This window comes from Anolis sagrei, chromosome 5 (assembly GCF_037176765.1).
Source record: "Anolis sagrei isolate rAnoSag1 chromosome 5, rAnoSag1.mat, whole genome shotgun sequence".
In the NCBI taxonomy this organism is placed as follows: domain Eukaryota; kingdom Metazoa; phylum Chordata; class Lepidosauria; order Squamata; family Dactyloidae; genus Anolis; species Anolis sagrei.
Window position 1 is genome coordinate 186617298 of NC_090025.1, and position 22807 is coordinate 186640104.

Consider the following 22807-nt stretch of genomic DNA (forward strand, 5'->3'; position numbering starts at 1 on the left):
GACACACTCTCGGCCTCAGAAGACAGCCATGGCAACCCTCCTCTGGACAAATCTTGCCAAGAAAACCCCAGATGAATTCACCTTAGGGTTATCCTAAATCAGAAATGACTTGAAGGCCCAAAGCAACCATAGCCCAAAAGTTCTACATAGCCTAGTGGCCTTCTGGATTCAGCTTTGTGTGTGTCAGGAGTGGCTTGAGAAACTGCAAGTCACTTCTGGTGTGAGAATTGGCCGCCTTCAAGGACGTTGTCCAGGATTTTGGTCTGGATTCAGGTGAACTGGTTTTATCCAAAGTTTGTTAGGATACTTTGTGTGCATACAATTCTAGCTCTTGGCTTTTCCCATCAAAGCACCCAAAGTAGCCCAGTCCAGGAAAGATTTTTCATTGGACTATAGAGGGACTCTTACTAAAATATGGGCAATGGATCTGTTCTGAATTCTAGACCAAAAAGGTGCCTACCATGCTGAACCTGATGCCCAAAATAGGTTCTGCACCTGACATAGTTCCTTTAAAGTTCATACTAAAATCTAGAATTGATTGCCCACAGCAATGGCATCAGAGCCATAAGCTCCCCATTTATTCAGTAATGGGAATGCTTGAGAATGTAATTTGGTCTTCGTATTCTATGAGCACTAACCTGATTCACACCCCCAGGCTAATATGGAGGCTGAAGCATGCATATGTATGTATGTGTGTATACACACAAAATACTTACTTTAATTTACTTAGGCGACCCCTCATTGGATGAGTAAGATGGTCTTCTATGATGGGTTTCCTTGTGGATTCGTAGGTGGCTGTGGAGCCCTATTCTTGACCCGCATCTTCTCCCACAGTGAAGGCATTGGTTTCCAGGTGGAAGACGGTCCTGGTCGGGGTTGGCTTAACACGCCTTCCTCCTGGCACGTTTCTCTCTTTCACCCTCCACTCGTGCCTACTCAAATTCTGCAGCACTGCTGGTCACAGCTGACCTCCAGCTGGAGTGCTCAAGGGCCAGGGCTTCCCAGTTCTCAGTGTCTATGCCAGATATTTTAAGGTTGGCTTTGAGGCCATCTTTAAATCTCTTTTCCTGTCCACCAACATTCCGTTTTCCATTCTTAAGTTCAGAGTAGAGCAACTACTTTGGGAGACGGTGGTCAGGCACCCGGACAATGTGGCCAGCCCAGTGGAGTTGATGGCAGAGGACCATCGCTTCAATGCTGGTGGTCTTTGCTTCTTCCAGCACGCTGACGTTTGTCCGCTTGTCTTCCCAAGAGATTTGCAGGATTTTCCGGAAGCAGCGCTGATGGAATCGTTCCAGGAGTTGCATGTGACGTCTGTAGACAGTCCACGTTTCGCAGGCATATAGCAGGGTTGGGAAGACAATAGCTTTATAGACAAGCACCTTGGTATCCCTACAGATGTCCCGGTCCTCAAACACTCTCTGCTTCATTCGGGAAAATGCTGCATTCGCATAGCTCAGGCAGTGTCGTATTTCGGTGTTGATGTTGACTTTGGTGGAGAGGTGGCTGCCAAGGTAGCGGAAATGGTCCACATTTTCTAATGTTACACCATTAAGCTGTATCTCTGGCATTGGGGAAGGGATGGCTGGTGACTGCTGGAACAGCACTTTGGTTTTCTCGATGTTCAGTGACAGGCCAAGCTTTGTGTATGCTTCTGCGAAGTTGTTTAGAGTGGCTTGTAGATCTTCTTCTGAATGCGCATAGACGACATTGTCATCAGTATACTGGAGTTCCATAACAGATGTTGTAACCTTGGTTTTGGTTTTCAGTCTGCTGAGGTTAAACAGCTTGCCATCTGTCCGACACAAAATACACACATAGTTAGCCCTCGAGTTTAGAAAAGTTACTCTGATGGGAGTCCACCTTTCAGAATTCCTCAAAATTATCATCATTTGGTCATCAGTATCAATAAAATTCATAGCTCTAGTTACAGAAAAATCCAAATCACTTCACACACACAAACACACACACACAAAATAAAATAATTAGATTTGGAATAATTTGCATGCCAAAACGTGCTTCCGCAAATGTACTTAGGCATCTTTTCAGTTTTCTTCTGTTTCTATGTTTCTGATTCTTACAAATTCACAGAAAGAACTGGATATCCAGGAAATGAAGTCTACTCTTACGGAATATTCCTCAGTAATCGAGGTATGTTTCCAGTGATTTGCTCAGAGGCTGGAAGGGGAAGGTGAGGCTTCTATTTTTTGCCTGTAGATCCTATGTTAAGAGAATTTTTATTTTGGATGTGAATTTCTAGACTCTGCGAGTAGAGAAAAATAAACTGGTGAACAATGTCCAGCAAATGCAACAAGAGCTCATCTCGTAAGTATGTCTGGTCTACGGGAGAAGGGTTTGTCACCCTTCATGATAGCTCTTTTTGAGTGAAAGATACTTAGCTCTTTTCTCTTTCTTCTTGTTAGGAATGGCATAAATTTCCCCTTAATTTACAAGTTCAACAGCAGCATCCTTGAAAGTCCCAACTCCTTGCACTGTGAACTGGAACTGGCCCAAGGACAATCAGAGGTGGGAGATCCCATTCAGAGGCCAGGATTTAGAATATTATTGTTCAAACAGAAAATATTTCATGCTACTGATTACAGTACTTAAAAAGACACTCATTATCATTACTCACTGCTATTATGACTAATAATTTGCTACACTGCATGGTATTTTTCTAATATTTCTGTCACTTTTTTTAAAAGAAGGATAAAAATGCATGATACGAATCATAGAATAGAATCATAGAATCAAAGAGTTGGAAGAGACCTCATGGGCCATCCAGTCCAACCCCCTGCCAAGAAGCAGGAATATTGCATTCAAATCACCCCTGACAGATGGCCATCCAGCCTCTGTTTAAAAGCTTCCAAAGAAGGAGCCTCCACCACACTCCGGGGCAGAGAGTTCCACTGCTGAACGGCTCTCGCAGTCAGGAAGTTCTTCCTCATGTTCAGATGGAATCTCCTCTCTTGTAGTTTGAAGCCATTGTTCCGCATCCTAGTCTCCAAGGAAGCAGAAAACAAGCTTGGTCCCTCCTCCCTGTGGCTTCCTCTCACATATCTATACATGGCTATCACATCTCCTCTCATCCTTCTCTTCTTCAGGCTAAACATGCCCAGCTCCTTAAGCCGCTCCTCATAGGGCTTGTTCTCCAGACCCTTGATCATTTTAGTCGCCCTCCTCTGGACACATTCCAGTGTGGGATACTGGGATACTAGGATAGACTGGGATAGATAGTTTGGAGGTGAAGAAAACATTCATGTGTTGGTCTTGTGCCACACAATAGTTATTGCCAGGTTTTATTTTAGTGGCTCTGTGCTGTGTTTGTGTGTTACCTCCCAATACCTCTCCCTATTTATGAGCATGACTTGAAGGCCCAGATTTGAATCTAGAGTAGTTATTATTATTATTATTATTATTATTATTATTATTATATTTTACTGACACAAAAGCACAGTATGTCACAGCAAAAGAGATCTATATGCTGGATTTTGTATCACAAAATCACAAATCAAACACTTCCCAAGCGTCTAGGACTGTGTGATGTATTTTCGAATGATGTGTGCAGATCCAAGTATGGTGGCCTTTTGCAGTAGACAGATCATGATTTTGTCAATGTTTATTGTTTCCAAATGCCAGCTGAGGTCTTTTGGCATGGCACCTAGTGTGCCGATGACCACTGGGACCACTTGTACTGGTTTATGCCGCAGCCTTTGCAGTTCAATTTTGAGGTCCTGATAACGACTGAATTTTTTCTGTTTTTCCTCAATGCGATTGTCACCTGGTATGGCGACATCAATAATCCAAACTTTTTTCTTTTCCACAATCGTGATATCTGGTGTATTGTGTTCCATTATTATTATTATTATTATTATTATTATTATTATTAATCAGTGGTGATTGGCACACTAGGTGCAGTGCCTAAAGACCTTGGTCTGCACTTAAAGACAATTGGTGCTGACAAAATTGGACTGTGGCGCAGCTGACTGTGGCGCAGCTGGCTTCAAACTCATGACCAAAAGGTCATGAGTTTGAAGCCAGCCCAGGTCAGAGTGAGTGTCCAACCAATTTGTGTAGATTTTTGACCTTTGCAGCCCGAAAGACAGTTGCATCTGTCAAGTAGGAAATTTAGGGACCGCCTATGCGGGGAGGCTAATTTAATGAATTATCGATGCCATAAAAATCTCCAGCAAGCCTGCAAAGAATGAGGAAGTACTTCATCAGTGTCACAAATGGACGGTGAAGCAACAGCTCCCCTGGTGGTCAGAATACCCTCATGAAAAAGTTGGAATGTTAAATTGCCTCTGTTTCTATCTATATATGTTGTGTGTCTATGGCATTGAATGTTTGCCATGTATTTGTACATTGTAATCCGCCCTGATTCCCCTATGGGGTGAGAAGGGTGGAATATAAATACTGTAAATAGATAAATAAAATTACCATCTGCCAGCTGCAGAAGGCCACCTTACTGGGATCTGCACGCATTATTTGCCAATGCATCACACAGTCCTAGACTCTTGGGAAGTGTCCAATGCAACAGCCAGCAAAGTGACCTTGTTTGCTGTGGACTCATCTTGTTGTGTTTCAAATAATAATAATAATAATAATAATAATAATAATAATAATAATATCTTTGTTTATATTGCACTTTTCTTCCTAAACGGGACCTAAAGTGGTTTACAACATTATATAAAAGGTCATACAAAACAATATGCATATGTAAAAGTAGTCATTGGCCAGTGCTCAGATTCAATTATCTCGTTATTCTTTTCCTCTGAGGTTCCTGGAATCGAATGGACTGCGCTGGAGGAATCTCTGGACAAGGAGGTCTTACTGCTCCTGCAAGGACCAGAACGAGTGGGAGAAAAATTTAAGACTACTATCCAAAACCTGGTATGGAATGGACTGCTGCTGATAGTAGAAATACTAAGGGGAAAAATCATTGAAGTCTATTCTAAGCTTTTGATTGCTTCAGAAACTGAAGATACTTTTGCTGTCTTCTCTTAGTTTTACAGACTTTTCTCTGTCTTTATGGCATGGTGGGGAAAGTGTGGCACATGGGCCAGATTTTACCACCACTTTCAGCAGGTAGAGGGTTGTGAACATGATGCATTAGTATTAGCTTTGAGTATTTGAAAATCCTCCAGAATCCTCATTTATTTATTCTGGGCACCACAATTGAAGGAAGATGTTGACAAGCTGAAATGTGTCTAGTGGAGGGTGACCAAAATGATCTGGAGAACAAGCCCTATGATGAGTTGGGCATGTTTAGCCTCCAGAAGAGAAGGGTGAGAGGAAATATGATGAGATATGATGAGCACCATGTATAAATATGTGAGGGGAAATCATAGGGAGAAGGGAGCAGGCTTGTTTTTGCTGCCCTGGAGACTAGGATGTGGAACAATGGCTTCAAACAGCAGGAAATGAAATTCCACCTGAACATTAGGAAGAACTTCCTAATGGTGAGATCTGTTCAGCAGTAGAACGCTCTGTCCTGGATTGTGTTGTAGGGTCCTTCTTTGGAGGCTTTGAAACAGAGGCTGGATGACCATCTGTCGGGAGTCCTTTGAATGTGATTTTCCTGCTTCTTTGCAGGGGGTTGGACTGGATGGCCCATGAGCTCTCTTCCAGGTCTAGGCTTCTATGTGTCTATTATTATAAATGGAGGAGGAGAAGTCTATGGCTGCTTTAAATGTCCATTTAAGTGTCATAAAGATACTACAGCCTCTCTGATCTTGAGAAGCTAATTTGATCAGCCCAAGAGATTACTAACCAATACCAGATGCTGTAGGCCAGTAGTTCTAAACTTGTGGGTCTCCAGGTGTTTTGGCCTACAACTCCCTGAAATTCCAGCCAGTTTACCAGCTGTAAGGATTTCTGGGAGTTGAAGGCCAAAACATCTGGGGACCAACAGGTTGAGAACTACTGCTGTAGGCTAGGCTGTATTTCTGAGGAAGGAACTGGCAAAACCTTGTAAGAGTATTCCTTGCCTAAGAAAACCTTATGCAAAACCCATGAAGTCACGATAAGTCAACAGGTGACTTACACACACACACACACATATATAGTTGACAAATTTTCTTCCTTTAAAAAAAAATCCAAGACCTAAAAGAGTCTGGATCTTCTTTACTAGATAGCTTCTAAAAGTGTATGGACAACTACTAGATGGGGATCCTGCATTGAGCAGAGGTTGGTCCAGATGTCCCATTCAATCCTATGATTCTGTGGTTCTGTGACCCATGGCAAATTTGATTGTCACTGTTCTCAGTTGGCGTGGAATTCAAAGAAAGTTTTTATTAAGTGTTAAATAACTTCAAATTACACAAAAAGCTATTCCACTCAAACATTAAGAAGAACTTTTTCACTTTATGAGAATGGACTACCCTCAGAGACAATAGAATGGACCAACAATAGAATGGACTACACTCAGAGGGTGAGGGACACTCCTTCTTGGGAGTTCTTTCAATAGAGGCTGGATTGTCATCTTTCAGGAGTGCTGTCGTTGTGTACTCCTGTGTGGCAGTGGGTTGGAATAGATGTCCTTTGCAGGCCCTTCCAACTCTTCTCATTATATGAAAAAAATGGGGACATGGAGGCATGGCCTTCAAATCTGTAATAATTGCCCATCCTAGTTTTGCCAACACTGTTCATTTAGTATACAAGAGGGATCTGCAACAATATGTTCCATCATGGAGTAGTTCTTGTTCAGGGCTCCAGCTAAACTCCATTCCATTCTCCTTTCCCTACAGTTTTGTGTTCTTACCCCAGCAATAGACATTCAGTGGTACTCCATGGCTACTGATGAACATGTCTGAGATCAACACTGATCTTAAATGGGATTGTATATGCACCACATTTGCTCCTTCCCATGGCAGCATTTTCTCAGATACACATTGCTCAGCAGGTTAAATGTACATGTCCCATTCACAACCTATCACATTTATATGTATGCATGGTTACCTTTCAAGTTATAGAAGTAAAATGTGACCCGGTACCTTTTTTTATAGCAAGAAGAACTGGCAGGACTGAGACTGCTTTGGGCAACAGACTCTGAAGAAAATGTGCAAGACTCATACGAGAAGAAACTGGAGGTAAACACTGTGGTATAATGTAAAATAAACCATTTGATCATCCCACACACCGCTTTGCCAGAAAATAAAATATGCCATGCAGGTGAACAATAAAGAACAAGTAGTTTACTCTGTGTAGTTCGGAACACCATATGTACAATGTGATCAGTTGCATTAGCTCACATAATGCCCTTTTATGAGAGATTTAAAATGGTCTTTCCCTGTCCATTTGAATAAACACCTTCGGCAGCTCGTGAAGGAAGAGAGCACTCCAACTTCTGTCTCTCTGCTTCTCTCTTTAAACTCTCTCTCTCTCTGCACTTGCATAGCTCAAGCCCGAACAAACATGTAACAGTATTCAAAAGTCCCAGGTTCAGCCATCTCCCTGGGCATTGCCTGACCAATCAACTTCATGCATCTTATTTTAAGGTTGACACACACATTAACTGATTCCTTGCATGCTTCAACAAACACCATTGAGTGCCAAACAAGATGCCTTTGCTGTTTGATGGACTGAGATATAAGGTGCCAAGCATTTCCTCTGATCTCTCCATATAGTATCTAGGAACTTGCTTATGAGAGTCAGCATGTTGTTGTGGTTTGCATGTTAGACAAAAACTTTAGGGGAGGGATGTAGAAAAGGAAGGGATGTGCTCAAAGCATAGAGATTGCTTTGTTAAACCATAATACCCATGATCTCCAAGTCCTTGGTTGGAGTTTTGGGAAGTTTTCCAAAGTTTTTTGTCTGGCCGCACTCACTACCAACATGTAACCATGAAACAATTACCTTGAAGGGTCCTTCCATGCAGCCATATAACCCAGAATACCAAGGCAGAAAATCCCACAGTATCTGCTTTGAACTGGGTTATCTGAGTCCAAACTGACATATATTCAAGTTCAAAGCATATAATGTGGGATTTTATTCAGCTGTGTGGAAGGGGTCTTAGAAGATGTGGTCCACTGCTGAACCAAATGAATGATTTAGATATATTATATGTGCACATTTACACATGCCTGCATCTGTATAGTTGGGACTTCAGATGCTGGTTGGGAATCCTCTTTGTCTAACCAAGAGAAACAATGAGTGGGTTTTCCATCTTTGATTAAAATGTCAATACAGGAGATCCAGAAAAACCTGGAGAATAAAAAACCAATCTGGATTCAGAAACTGGAACTCTTAAATACTCAGAAGGAATCCATGGACAAGGAGCTTATAAAAATGGCAGGGAACCTAAGGAGAATGAGGACAGAGCAGCTCCATTTGAAGAGAGCACTTTCCTCCAGGTATTCTTTTTTCTTTTTACTCATATGTGTTTGGGTTGTGGGGTTATCAATGTCTACCTTCATTATATTTCAGGGATCGGGTAAGTATCAGTGAATATTATTAAGAGTTCCCAGTCAGGATACTGTATAATATAAGCACAAGTGTCAATATAAGCACAATATAAGCACAAGTATATAAGCACAAGTGTCAGAAGTCACAGCAATCAAAATATGGAAAGCTCTATTCCAGTGGTTCTCAACTTTCCTAATGCTGCATGTTCCTCATGTTGTGGTGACTCCCAACCATAACATTATTTTTGTTTCTACTTCATAACTGTAATTTTGCTACTATTGTGAATCGTAATGTAAATATCTGATGGAATAATAATAATAATAATCTTTATTTATTCCCCTCCACCATTTCCCCAAAGGGGACTTGGAGCAGCTTACATGAGGCCAAGCCCAGCGATACATTACAGCAAAATAAAATATAAACAACAAAAATAACGCCACAATAAAATAAATAAGCCAATCAAGTAAAATAAACAGTGCAAAATAACAAAATGGAAAATCAAACACAGAGGGCGGGCCCAATGCGCAACATAAAATGATAAAACTCTGAATGAGATAGCAATGAAAAAGGTATATTTGTGGGGGAGGATGCAGGATGTATTTTCATTCACTGGACCAAATTTGGCACAAATACCCAATATGCTGCAATTTGAATTCTGGTGAGATTGGAAGGGGATTGATTTGATCATTTGGGAGTTGTAGTTGTTGGGATTTATAGTTAACATACAATCAAAGAGCATTCTGAACTCCACCAACGATGGAATTAAACCAAACTTGGCACACAGAACTCCCATGACCAACAGAAAATACTGGAAGGCTTTGGGGGGCATTGACCTTGAGTTTTGGAGTTCTAGTTCACCTACATCCAGAGAGCAGTGTGGACTCAAAAAATGATGGATCTGGACCAATCTTGACACAAATACTCAAAATGCACAAATATGGACAATGGTGGAGTTTGGGGAAAACAAACTTTGACATTTGGGAGTTGTAATTTCTGGGATTTACAAACCTACAATCAAAGAGCTTTCTGAATCCCACCGATGATAGAATTGAGCCAAACTTCCCACACAGAACCCCTATGATCAACAGAAAATACTGTGTTGTCTGATGGTCTTTGATGACCCCTCTGACACCCCTTCTCTATCCCCTTGGGTGTGGGACGGGGGTCAGTATTATTTAAGCCTCCCATCTTTGTGCATACAACACTGTCGTCCTGCCTCCTTATAATCTGCCATGTCTCCTTTCCATTTGTTCATCCATTAATCCCAAAAGGAAGAGTTCTGGTTTTAATTGGGTATTATGTTTCAAAATGTTCAGTACTACCAAAGTATGTATTGGGAGTACCTTTCTTTTTCAATGCAAGGAGTGAGTTACCTCTTCTTGTCCCCAGGGAACAAGAGCTAGAATCAGTCCGGCAACTGAAAGAGGATATTGTATCGGAAGCAGGCATCTTGAAACTGGCACTTCAAGAAGCAACAAAGCAAGTGGAGGATGCAGACAAGAAGGTAAGTGTTTGAGTACATTGTGTACTTTACGTGGCTGTCCTTTCTCCCTCCCTTTTGAGGGAAAGGATGTAGGAACACTGTAGAAGCCTTTGAAGGACACAAACAAGCACTGAACATGTATTTATATGAAGGCTGTGTTATGCACTGTATTTTGAATCGTATTGTGCTTGGAACAAAGACTGTGTACACTGAACTATCAGAAAGCAAAGAGGTCACTGTCTCAGCCACCCATGAAGACAATTTTGGAGTAATTTGGGTTTTGGAACCTGTATGTTTTCTAAGATGCTGGCTGAAGCTGGAGGGAGTTTAGTGGTCTCAGTCGACCACAAGCAAAATATGAGTCAACAGTGTGGTGGCGGTGGTGATGATGATGATGATGATGATATAATAATAATAATAATAATAATAGAAGAAGAAGAGGAGGAGGAGGAGAAACATGCACTGGCAGATTATGAGATACCGCGGTCTCTCATTGGGTATCAGCCATTGATTGAGGTTCTGGGTTTGAGCCTGCCACTTTTGGACTCTCGCTTGCTGAGGTGTTCCAGCGAGTGTCTCTGTAGATCTTAGAAAACTATTTATTGATTTAAGTCGTTGACGTGCTGGCTGATATCCAAACGGGATGAGCTGGAGATGTCTCTGCCTTGGTCCTTTCACTATTGGCTGCTATTTCCCCAGGAATATCAGCTGGTGCAATACAAATACAGACAAATAGATCCTCATTAAAATGCATATCAAAATACATAGAACTATAGAATCATTGAGTTGGAAGAGACCTCATGGGCCATCTAGCCCAACCCCCTGCCAAGAAGCAGGAAAATTGCATTCAAAGCACCCCCAACAGATGGCCATCCAGCCTCTGTTTAAAAGTCTCCAAAGAAGGAACCTCCACCACACTCTGGGGCTGAAAGTTCCACTGCTGAACAGATCTCTTACACAGTCAGGGAGTTCTTCCTAATGTTCAGGTGGAATCTCTTTTCCTGTAGTTTGAAGCCATTGTTCCACATCCTAGTCTCCAGGGCAGCAGAAAACAAGCCCGCTATGACTTCCCCTCACATATTTATACATGGCCCTCATCATGTCTCCTCTCCATTGGGAGTATGGGAAGTCTCTCAACCCCAGGAGCTGAATTCAGTTTAGTTATCAGAAGTCACTTTCCAATGAGGGTTAGGGCCCATCAACAAGACAAACACGTGGAGCCAAAGATAGCTAGAATAAAACCCTAACATGGGGTCCCTCATTAAATCTCTGAGGTGTTCGGAAGCGATGAGCTTTGTGAAGACCATCAAGGTAACTCTTGCCATAGCACATCCTGTCTTAGCAAAAGCAGAACTTGTGTGTTCATCTGGAACTTACAAAAGACTGAATGCAAAGGAAGTGAGAAGCCAAGTGTATGTGTGTGTGTTGGGGGTGGGTTGGCTTTAAGTGCTTTGCACAAGAAAGAAGCTGCTTGGCACACAGGCATCAGGCTTGAGAAATAGACAGAGCCTGCGAGCAGCAAAATGCAGAAGTGCATTAGGCATAAACAGCTTCCGGAATGACGACAGATGTGTTTTTGGTTTCATTTGCGAGAGGTCTGACACTGAGAACTTCAGAAGCATTTGTTGACCTTTGTGCTCTTCTTTCAGGTTAAGAATTTGGAGAACAACTCTCACAGGGTGCAAGAAGAAGCTAGTGCTCTGCAAAAGAGGCTGGAAGAGAGCCTTGCTGAGCAAAGAGACCTCCAAAATGCAAACACTGAGTTAGCGCATGCATTTCAGCTGCTGGAACAGACAACTAAAGATCAAAGCAGTAAGTATCACCAATGCTTATGTTACCAGGTTTTCAGACATGCAAGAGAGGACAGACAAATTCACAATGAGCTAAGAAAGAGGAAGTGGCTATATACCACTTGGTTGCTTCCTAAATATCAAGTGAAAGTATTGTTTTCAGTTCAGCCAGTCATGCGCTTGTCTGTAAAATTAGCACATTGGCCATATTCATAAATTGCATGATGCACATGTTCTTTTTGAAGGGTACCTTATCCAGTCTATACCAAAGAAAAAGAAAAAAAAACTTTCCAGCCATCAATTAGGGGGCATTTATTATAACAAAGGACACATGTTTAAGAAACACCTGGAATCACACTGTGTCCAATTCTGGGCACCACAATTGAAGGGAGTTGTTGACAAGCTGGAATGTGTCCATAGGAGGGTTACTAAAAGGATCAAGGGTCTGGAAAACAAGCCCTATGAGGAGTGGCTTAAAGAGCTGGGCATGTTTAGTCTCCAGAAGAGAAGGCTGAGAGGTGAGGGGAAGTCATAGGGAGGAGAGATCTTGTTTTCTGGTGCCCCGGAGACTGGGACACAGAACAATGGCTTCAAACTACAGGAAAGTAGATTCCACCTGAATATTAGGAAGAACTTCCTGACTGTGAGAGCTGTTCAGCAGTGGAACTCTCTGCCCCTGAGTGTGGTGGAGGCTCCTTCTTTGGAGGCTTTTAAACAGAGGCTGGATGGCCATCTATTGGAGTCAATTTGAATGCAATTTTCCTGCTTCTGGGGTTGGACTGGATGGCCCACGAGGTCTTTTCCAACTCTATAATTCTATGATTCTATGTCAAATTTTCAAAAACTTCCGGAAGCCTTTCGGTCACTACTATTCTCATTTCCTGAACTAGGGACAGCTGTCTTGTGTTCTCCTTTGATTAATTGAAACTAGCAGATACATTTCACTCATTTCCAAAAAAAACTTCATAGTGCCTACTGGGTTAGGTTAAGATGGAAAATATGCTCCAGTAAAGACAAGCAGCCCCCAAAATGCACTTTTTCAACCCCTGAAGATAAATCCCCAAAACTCTCTAGTTCCTTGTTGTTGTTGTTGTTGTTGTTGAAACATTTGGCCTATAATCATGCATTCTGTTCAAATGGTTGCACAGAAGCTCTCCAAGGCTTTAGGAATGCTTACTGCCTATTACAGGGAAAACCAGCTGATTCCTAATCCATCCAAAATGCAGACATATGCTTTTTTTCTTAAGAGCAGACAAGCATCTCAAGCTCTGAGGATTACCTGGGAAGGAACCCCACTGGAGCATTGCAGCACACCCAAATACCTGGGAGTCACTCTGGACTGTGCTCTGACTTATAAGAAGTACTGCTTGAATATCTAGCAAAAAGTGAGTGCTAGAAATAATATCATACGAAAGCTGACTGGCACAACCTGGCAATCAGAACCAGAGAAGCTATCTGCTCTTGTGCTTTGCTACTCTGCTGCTGCATACACATGCCCAGTGTGGAATACATCTCATCATATGAAAACAGTGGATGTGGCTCACAGGATGTCTACGCCCTACACCACTGGATAAATTATTCTTTTTAGCTGGTATTGCACCACCTGACATCCGTTGGGAAGTAGCAGCCAATAATGAAGGAACCAAGGCAGTGACATCTCTGGGCCCAGCCTCTGTTTGAATATCAGCCAGTATGCCAATGTCTTAAATCAAGAAACAAAGATACTCACAGGAACACCTCAGCAAGCAAGAGTCCAAAAGTGGCAGGCTAAAACTTGGAACCTCAATCTGTGGCTGAGAACAATGAGAAATTCCCCCCTGGGCACACAGAAGGCTGGGCGACTTGGAAGGCACTGAACATACTGTCCTCTGGCACCATGAGATGCAGAGCTAATCTTAAGAAATGGGGCTACAAAGTGGAGTCCACAACATGCAAGTGTGGAGAAGGGCAAACCACAGACCACCTACTACAATGCAGCCTGAGCCCTGCCACATGCACAATGGAGGACCATCTCACAGTGACACCAGAAGCACTCCAAGTGACCAGCATCTGGTCAAAGCAAATCTTGTATAATGCCAAGTTTTTAACGTCGTTTGCATTCTTTTTTAAAATACATTATAACTGTACCCTCATTTTGCTTCTGACACGATAAATAAAATAATCACCCCAAATTATACATAAACAAAACAGTTTCTTCTTCTTTCTGCAAAACTCATTTAAAGCTTTACAACACGCAAGACCTCTGCTGAGATGACAACTGGAAGTGATGTATTTCCATTAAGTTGCTGATATCCTGGGGAAAAACTCCGTTTGAAATTACTCACTTCTGTTTGTGAGCACAAGATCAGAGAAGATTCACATCACTGGAACTCATCAGACTAGAGAATGAATCCACTTTAAATCAAGAGAGATATTGACAAGCTGGAATGTGTCCAGAGGAGAGCGACTAAAATGATAAAAGGTCTGGAGAACAAGCCCTATGAGGAGTGGCTTAAGGAGCTGGGCATGTTTAGCCTGAAGAAGAGAAGGCTGAGAGGGGATATGATAGCCATGTATAAATATGTGAGAGGAAGCCACAGGGTGGAGGGAGCAAGCTTGTTTTCTGCTTCCCTGGAGACTAGGACACAGAACAATGGCTTCAAACTACAAGAGAGGAGATTCCATCTGAACATGAGGAAGAACTTCCCGACTGTGAGAGCCGTTCAGAAGTGGAACTCTCTGCCCCAGAGTGTGGTGGAGGCTCCTTCTTTGGAATCTTTTAAACAGAGGCTGGATGGCCATCTGTCAGGGGTGATTTGAATGCAATATTCCTGCTTCTTGGCAGGGGGTTGGACTGGATGGCCCATGAGGTCTCTTCCAACTCTCTGATTCTATGATTCTATGATTCTATGGTTTTTGCCTCTTACAGAATTCTGGGGCTTGTAGTTTAGGGTGGAGCCTTGAACAGCCTCACTAAACTACAAACCCCAGAATTCTGCAGGAGGCAGAAACTGGATTTAAAGAGGACTCATTTTCTAGTATAATGAGGTCCTAAGAGCATGTTTGAGTTTGGTTGTTGTGACCAGAGGTTCCAGGGTTACTAGCAGAATATTTACAATTACCAGCAGAATATTTTGGGGATTTGTATTTTCCCAGCTATTCAGATTCAGCAAACTAGTCCTACCAGTTTTTATCTCCTCAAAAGGAGCAGGTATTTTGTGCAATGCTCAGCATCTCTGTGTACTGGAAGCATAGCAGTCACATTCAAATGTAAACAACATAATGAATCTGTATGCTTTTAGATCTTGTATTTCAAAATATAAAGTCACCCATGTAGAACTACCTCTGGAGAGTGTTGTTTTGCAGAGTTCTTACATACTCTCGCTTTGCTTTAGGTCCAAAAGACAAACCCTTCCATAATCTGGATAGCTTGTAATTATTTTTCTTCAATGTCTTGTTTCTTAGCGGCTCTTGACTCGCTCAGGAAGAAATATTTTAAAGGATTGTCATGTGGAATTCTTTGCCAGGTATGACATCTTTTTCAGTCTTTTCTTAAAAGAGATTGTAACAGAGGCTCATTGAGACAAAGCTGAAGTACAGGGTTAGTCAAAATGCATAGGCCAATAAGCCATTCAATTGAATGGCTTATTGGCCTATGCATTTTGACTAACCCTGTACTTTGGCCAGATCATGAGGAGACAGCAAAGCCTAGAGAAGACAATGATGCTGGGGAAAGTGGAAGGCAAAAGGAAGAGGGGCCGACCAAGGGCAAGATAGATGGATGGCATCCTTGAAGTGACTGGACTGACCTTGAAGGAGCTGGGGGTGGTGACAGCCGACAGGGAGCTCTGGCGTGGGCTGGTCCATGAGGTCACGAAGAGTTGGAGACAACTGAATGAATGAACAAACGGAGGAAGATGTCCTCTACTAGAGAAATGTTTTTGTCCTGTTCGTATAGATGGTTTTCTCAAGAAATAGATAAGCAGCACTATTACATTGCATTTTTGAATGGATTTTAAAAGTCAGAAATATTTGCGGATTGTTCTCATCTTTATATGAACCCCCTTAAATCTCACTCTTGAGAAATAGGCAGATTATAATTTTTAAAAACCCTAAAAGTATTGTTCTGGGATGGGACTCAGCAAAAGAATTCCGAGGAATGGCAGTTCCTTGGGTTAGCTGAGGAAATTATGATTCTGGGATGGGACAGACCAACATTAGCTAACTACATGAATGACTATGTTGTGAAAATATATTGTAAACATATCACACAATGTGTGGATTCCTGTGAAGCATTCGAGGGCCAGGTCTGTCCTGTTCTTTGCCCTCTCCGCAGTTGCGCAATGGATTAAACCGCTGAGCTGCTGAACTTGCTGACCAGAAGGTTGGCAGTTCGAATCCACAGGACAGGATGAGCTCCTGCTGTTAGCCCCAGCTTCTGCCAATCTAAAGGTAAAGGTAAAGGTAGTCCCCTGACATTAAGTCCAGTCATGTCTGACTCTGGGGTGTGATGCTCATCTCCATTTCTAAGCCGAAGAGCCAGCGTTGTCCGTAGACACTTCCAAGGTCATGTGGCCGGCATGACTGCATGGAGCACTATTACCTTCCTGCCAGAACAGTACCTATTGATCTACTCACATTTGCATGTTTTCAAACTGTTAGGTTGGCAGAAGCTAGGGCTGACAGCAGAAGCTCACGCCACTCCCTGGAATCGAACCTGCGACGTTTCGATCAACAAGCTCAGCAGCTCAGTGCTTTAATCCACTGTGCCACCGGGGGCTCCTGCCAACCTAGCAGTATGAAAACATGCAAATATGAGTAGATCAATAGGTACTGCCTTGGTGGGAAGATAAACAATGCTGCATGCCGTCATGCTGGCCACATGACCTAGAGGTATCTATGGACAACGTAGGCTCTTCAACTTAGAAATGGAGATGAGCACCACCCCCAGAGCTGGAGATTAGTACCACCCTCAGAATTGGAAGGGGAAGCCTTTACCTTTATCTGTGTTTTGTTGTTTCTAGGTAGGCATTGAATGTTTGTGTTTGTGTATGCTGGAATCCGCCCTCAGTCCCCTTGGGGAGATAGGACAGAATACAAATAAAGTATCATCATCATCATCATCATCTCCAAGGGCTACTCTTTTGTTAGCAAAACTAGAATAGGTAGTGGTGGGTGGTGGCTTCCATGTTTGTGGACCAATGAACTTGCTCTAGGTCAGTGTTTCTCAACCCTCCTAATGCCACGACCCCTTAATACAGTTCCTCATGTCGTGGTGACCCCCAACCATAAAATTATTTTCATTGCTACTTCATAGCTATAATTTTGCTACTGTTATGAATCATAATGTAAATATCTGATATGCATGATGTATTTTCCCATGACCAACAGAAAATACTGGAAGGGTTTGGTGGGCATTGACCTTGAGTTTGGGAGTTGTAGTTCACCTACATCCAGACTGCACTGTGGACTCAAACAATGATGGATCTGGACCAAATTTGGCATGAATACTCATTATGCCCAAATGTGAACACTGGTAGAGTTTTGGGGAAATAGACTTTGACATTTGGGAGTTCTAGTTGCTGGGATTTATAGTTCACTTACAATCAAAGAACAGTCTGTGTCCCACCAACGATAGAATTGGGCCAAACTTCACACACATGATCCCCAATAGCAACAGACAATACTGTGTTTTCTGATGGTCTTTGGCGACCCCTCTGACACCCCCTCACAACCCCCTCAGGGGTCCCGACTCCCAGGTTGAGAAAGGCTGCTCTAGGTTGTCATGTGAACTTGAAAGGAGGTGTCCCAAAGTGCTGAACCTGATTCTCAACAACAGCAAGATTCAGGACCATGGATATCTCCTTTAGAGTTAGTTTTTTTTTTTTTTTTTTTTTTGCTGGTAATGGGAAGGATTCTACATATCAAATAAATCAGTGGTTCTCAACCTGGGGGTTGGGGCCCCTGAGGGGGTCGCGAGGGAGTGTTAGAGGGGTCGCCAAACACCATCAGAAAACACAGTATTTTGTGTTGGTCATGGGGGTTCTGAGTAGGAAGTTTGGGCCAATTCTATCATTGATAGGGTTCAGAATGCTCTTTGATGGTAGGTGAACTATAAATCCCAGCAACTACAACTCCCAAATGTCAAGATCTATTTTCCCCAAACACCACATTTGGGCATATTGAGTATTGTGCCAAGTTAGGTCCAGATCCATCATTGTTTGAATCCACAGTGCTCTCTGGATCTAGGTGAACTACAACTCCCAAACTCAAGGTCAGTGCCCACCAAACCCTTCCAGTATTTTCTGTTGGTCATGGGACCTCTGTGTGCCAAGTTTGGTTAAATTCCATCGTTGGTGGAGTTCAGAATGCTCTTTGATTTTAGGTGAACTATAAATCCCAGCAACTACAAATCCCAATTGACAAAATCAACCCCTCCCCCAACCCCACTAGTATTCAAATTTGGGTGTATTGGGTATATGTGCCAAATTTGGTCCAGTGAATGAAAATACATTCTGCATATTGGATATTTACATTACAATTCGTAATAGTAGCAAATTTACAGTTATGAAGCAACAACGAAAATAATATTATGGTTGGGGGTCACCACAACATGAGGATCTGTATTAAGGGGTCGCAGCATTAGGAAGGTTGAGAAACACTGAAATAAATGATTCCCGGTGGACCATGGGTAACACAATTATCTTCCTTCTATGTATAGCAAAGCAGAATGCTTGTAATGTCTCCATCATGGATTGGAACTGGGAGGACCTCCAGATGGGCATCTTTCAGGAGTGCTGTAGCTGTGTATTCTTGCAAAGCAGAAGGGTGGACTAGATGGTCTTCATAATCCCTTTTGACTGTGAGATCTAGCTAGTATTGCCAATTGTCATTAAACATAATTTGGAAGGGCATCCAATTCCCACCTCATCAGCACATCACTGAACATGACTAGTCTCCATGGCAGCAAACAGGAGTATTTTCCAACATTATGTAGATTTTGTGGATTGAATCTGGGACCTTTGACATGCAAAGTGTATTCTTCTTCAATTAAGATAATGCTCCTTTCCTGTGGAAAACAATGTCTTTCCTTTGTGCTTACTTTAAGCATTGACTGTTGATGTTTATCATCTAGTGTGAGATAGAAACTACACTTCCAAAATAACACCTGTTCTTGCCAGCTGTGTGCTTGTTGCTCAGCCAGACTGTGTTAAATTAAAACAGGTCTGTGGAGATGGTGATGGGAGCCCTCAATCTGGTTCAAAAGTAGATGAAAAGACAAGGCCCGAAGAGAAGGTATGTGAAAACAAGTCTGACAACAAGTGTACGTTGTTGTAGGAACATATGTTGTTGTAGGTGGTTGCCCCAGGCTTTAGGTGTAAGTGCTGTCACTGAAACTAGGGGTGCATCTATGCTGTAGCATTAAGGCAATTTGGCATAACTCAGTGCTATCAAATCCTGGGAGTTGTAGTTTTGCAAGGTCCTCGACCTTCTCTGCCAAATAATGCATTTGACTGGAACATAAATGCTTTTTGTGCTTTTTTAGTGGTGGAGGGTATGGGAGGATAACCCTTTTGTGACAGTATAGGGGTTTCTTGGTGGTGTTTGGCAAATCATTGCCCTCTGCAATCACTTGTAAGTGCACCTGGGGGCTTTAGAGGTCTCCTGGGTAGCTTTTGTGGTTGCAAAATATAGGCCAAGGGGCAACAGGCTGTATTTTCCTCATGTCTGGGCTAAAGTATGTAGACAGAGATGGCAAATGCTTTAGAAAGAGAATATTGCAGCCAAGCACTTGATTGCTATCTGTTGTCAAAGGTTCTCCAGGTTCAGAACTGCTCAGTCAAGTAGAAAAAACTTCATGTCCTAAATTTGTCTTCTCTAATTTAGGTATCCTGTTGCTCCCAGAGATCTGGTAATCAAGAAAGCCAGCTTTTTGTCTCATCTCGGTCAGCCAGCCTAAAATGTTGTTGCTCTCATTATACTTCATTACTAGGTAAGACTGATACATGCTGTCCCTTTTGAGAAGGTGCAGTTGATCAGAAATGGTGCAGGCTTTCTAAATGGAAGGTGGACCTAAAGAGCCCTAACTCATCCATATGAGCTCCATTATTTTCCAGTCCCAATTCAAGGTGCAGGTTCTTACTTACAAACCCTGAACGGTTTGGGACCTGCCTACCATGACCACATTTCCTTTTATGAACCTATATGATCCCTTCGATCTTCTGGAGAGGCCCTTCTCTCACTCCCAGCACCTTCTATAGCGTGACTTGTGGGGAACGAGGGAGAGGGCCTTCTCTGTGGTGGCCTCTCAGCTCTGGAATTCACTCCCCAGAGAAATTAGGCATGCACCCACCCTGGCAGTCTTCAGGAAGAGCCTGAAAACTTGGTTGTTCAAGTGTGTTTTCAATGAATGAATGAACAATCATCCCTGACCTGACCAAATGCACTACGTAGCACTTTATTTTACCTGTTAGTGCAACTAAACCCCATTTCGTCCCTCGGATACCCTGTCCAGATACATTACATTGCTCTCTCACCCAGTGTTTTAAACTTTTAATCTTTGCAACTGGTTCTGCCCATTGTGATCAACTTTCTGTGTTCAAATATTGTGATTTTATATTGTTCTGATGTGTTTATTTATACTGTTTCTTACATTTTATTTTATTGTTGTATTTTTATGTTGTATATTTGCATTGTTGTATTGCTGGGCTTCGTCTCATGTAAGCCGCCCCAAGTCCCCTTGGGGAGATGGTGGCTGGGTATATATAAAGTATTGTTGTTATTATTATTATTATTATTATTATTATGCAGTTTTGAAAGTCTGTATTCAGCTCTGGAATGAGCATTTCCAGGTGAAGAAGGAAGTTTGTTGTGGATCAGGGGCTGACAATGTACTGTATATACTCAAGTATAAGCCGATCTAAATATAAGCCGAGGCACCTAATTTTAACACAAAAAAACCCTGAGAAAATGTATTGACTCAAGTATAAGCAGAGGGTGGGAAATGCAGCAGCTATGAGTACATTTCAAAATAAAAATAGATACGAATAATAGAGGCATCACTAGGTTGAATGTTTTTGAATACTTACATACAACTGTAATTTAAGATAAGACTGTCCAACTCTGATTAAACCATTATTTTAACCTTCTTCAATGTATCCTTCCAATAATCACCATTGTTGTATTGTTCATTCGTTCAGTCGTCTCCGACTCTTCGTGACCTCATGGACCAGCCCACGCCAGAGCTCCCTGTCGGCCGTCACCACCCCCAGCTCCTTCAAGGTCAGTCCAGTCACTTCAAGGATGCCATCCATCCATCTTGCCCTTGGTCGGCCCCTCTTCCTTTTGCCTTCCACTTTCCCCAGCATAATTGTCTTCTCTAGGCTTTGCTGTCTCCTCATGATGTGGAGTCACCATAGTTTATTTTAACTATACATTTTGAGGAAAATGATGTGTGTGAATAAGGAAAAGTAGAAAATATTGGCACTGAGAGAGGAGAAGAGGAAGGTACATTCTGCACCGAGAAAGGGAGAGGAAGGTAAGCTGGGTTGTTCTGTGGAGAGGTGAGGCTACTGGTAGGAAGGTGTAAGGCTGAATGTAGCCCTTCTTTCAGCCCCACGCCTTCCGACCAAGACCCTCACTCAAGTATAAGCCAAGGGGGGCTTTTTCAGCCTTAAAAAAGGGCTGAAAAACTAGGCTTGTACTCGAGTATATACGGTATGTAGAAATCGAGATCCATTCAGGGCCATAAACTTTTCATACTCCACGGGTACATCTATATTGGAGAATTAATGCAGGCTGACACTACTTTAACTTCAATTTATTTATTATTTACTTTGCGCATTTCTACCCCGCCCTTCTCAACCCCGAGGGGGGACTCAGGGCAGCTTACAAAAGGCACAATTCGATGCCAACAACAACAATAAAATAAAACATGTATCAAAAACAATTATAAAACAATTAAAACAATCAAGTTATATATCACAATCAATAAAACCAATCTAATGTTCAACGTTCGCCAGCTCAGAATCCATAAATTCATTCCACATTGTCAAATCCTATCAATTCTAGTCGTCATTGTCCTTTGTCTATCTGCCAGATTACCCAAAGGCCTGGTCCCATATCCATGTTTTTAGTTTCCTTCTGAAAGAGAGGAGGGATGTCGATGATCTGATTTCCCTGGGAAGTGAATTCCACAGGTGGGGGGCCACCACCGAGAAGGCCCTGCTCCTCGTCCCCACCAATCTCACTTGTGATAGAGGTGGGGCCGAGAGCAGGGCCTCCTCAGAAGATCTTAAACTCTGAGGTGGGACATAGAAGGAGATGCGTTCAGACAGGTATGCTGGGCCGTATAAGGTTTTGTAGGTCAAATGGCTCAATGCAAAAGACTCATGTGGTACAGTTACATGGTCTTTGATTATTTATTTATTTATTTATTTATTTAAAACATTTATATTCCGTCCTTCTCACCCCGAAGGGGACTAAGGGCGGAGCACAGCATATATATGGCAAATATTCAATGCCGGGACAAGAATTCATATATGTTTACATAAACATTAAAAACATGTATCTCAATATTAAAATACACAATTTAAAACTGTCCTGGTCATCTGTGTCAAATCTATTTGGCCTGGTAATCTTTCCTATTGCAGCTTCATTGCCCAGTCCCGAAAGCTTGGTCTCACAGCCAAGTTTTTCCCATCCTTCTAAAGGACAGGAGGGAGGGGGCCAATCTGATCTCACCAGGAAGGGAGTTCCATAGCTGAGGGGCAATCACTGAGAAGGCCCTGTCTCTCATACCCGCCAATCGCGCCTGGGACATTGGCGGGATGGAGAACAGGGCCTCCCCAAAGGATCTTAATCGCCACGATGGTTCATAGGGGGAGATGCGTTTGGACAGGAAAATTGGGCTGGGGCTGTTTAGGGCTTTATAGGCAAATTTTGAATTGTGCCCGGTAGCAAACTGGCAGCCAGTGGAGCTGCCGTAACATGGGAGTTGTATGCTCCCTGCATGCCGCCCCAGTTAGTAACCTGGATGCCTCTCATTGGACTATTTGAAACTAACAAGCAGTCTTCAAAGGCAACTCCAAGTCGAGTGCGTTGTAGTAGTCGATACTGCTATTTTCTCTGCTAAAGAGTGCTGGTGCGT

The 22807-nt window shown here is 42.5% G+C and overlaps 1 protein-coding gene across 1 annotated transcript in view; it reads left to right on the top strand.

The window, feature by feature from the left end:
* Positions 1 to 22807, top strand: part of IRAG2 (inositol 1,4,5-triphosphate receptor associated 2) — a 75107-nt gene that overhangs the window by 18338 nt on the left and 33962 nt on the right. The window contains exons 11-21 of the mRNA XM_067469311.1: positions 2092 to 2151; positions 2261 to 2325; positions 2424 to 2526; positions 4780 to 4893; positions 7008 to 7091; positions 8191 to 8354; positions 9796 to 9910; positions 11539 to 11701; positions 15124 to 15185; positions 18883 to 18954; positions 19546 to 19651. Of these exons, the coding sequence (XP_067325412.1) occupies positions 2092 to 2151; positions 2261 to 2325; positions 2424 to 2526; positions 4780 to 4893; positions 7008 to 7091; positions 8191 to 8354; positions 9796 to 9910; positions 11539 to 11701; positions 15124 to 15185; positions 18883 to 18954; positions 19546 to 19651 (1108 nt within the window). The remainder of the gene's footprint in view (positions 1 to 2091; positions 2152 to 2260; positions 2326 to 2423; positions 2527 to 4779; positions 4894 to 7007; positions 7092 to 8190; positions 8355 to 9795; positions 9911 to 11538; positions 11702 to 15123; positions 15186 to 18882; positions 18955 to 19545; positions 19652 to 22807) is intronic.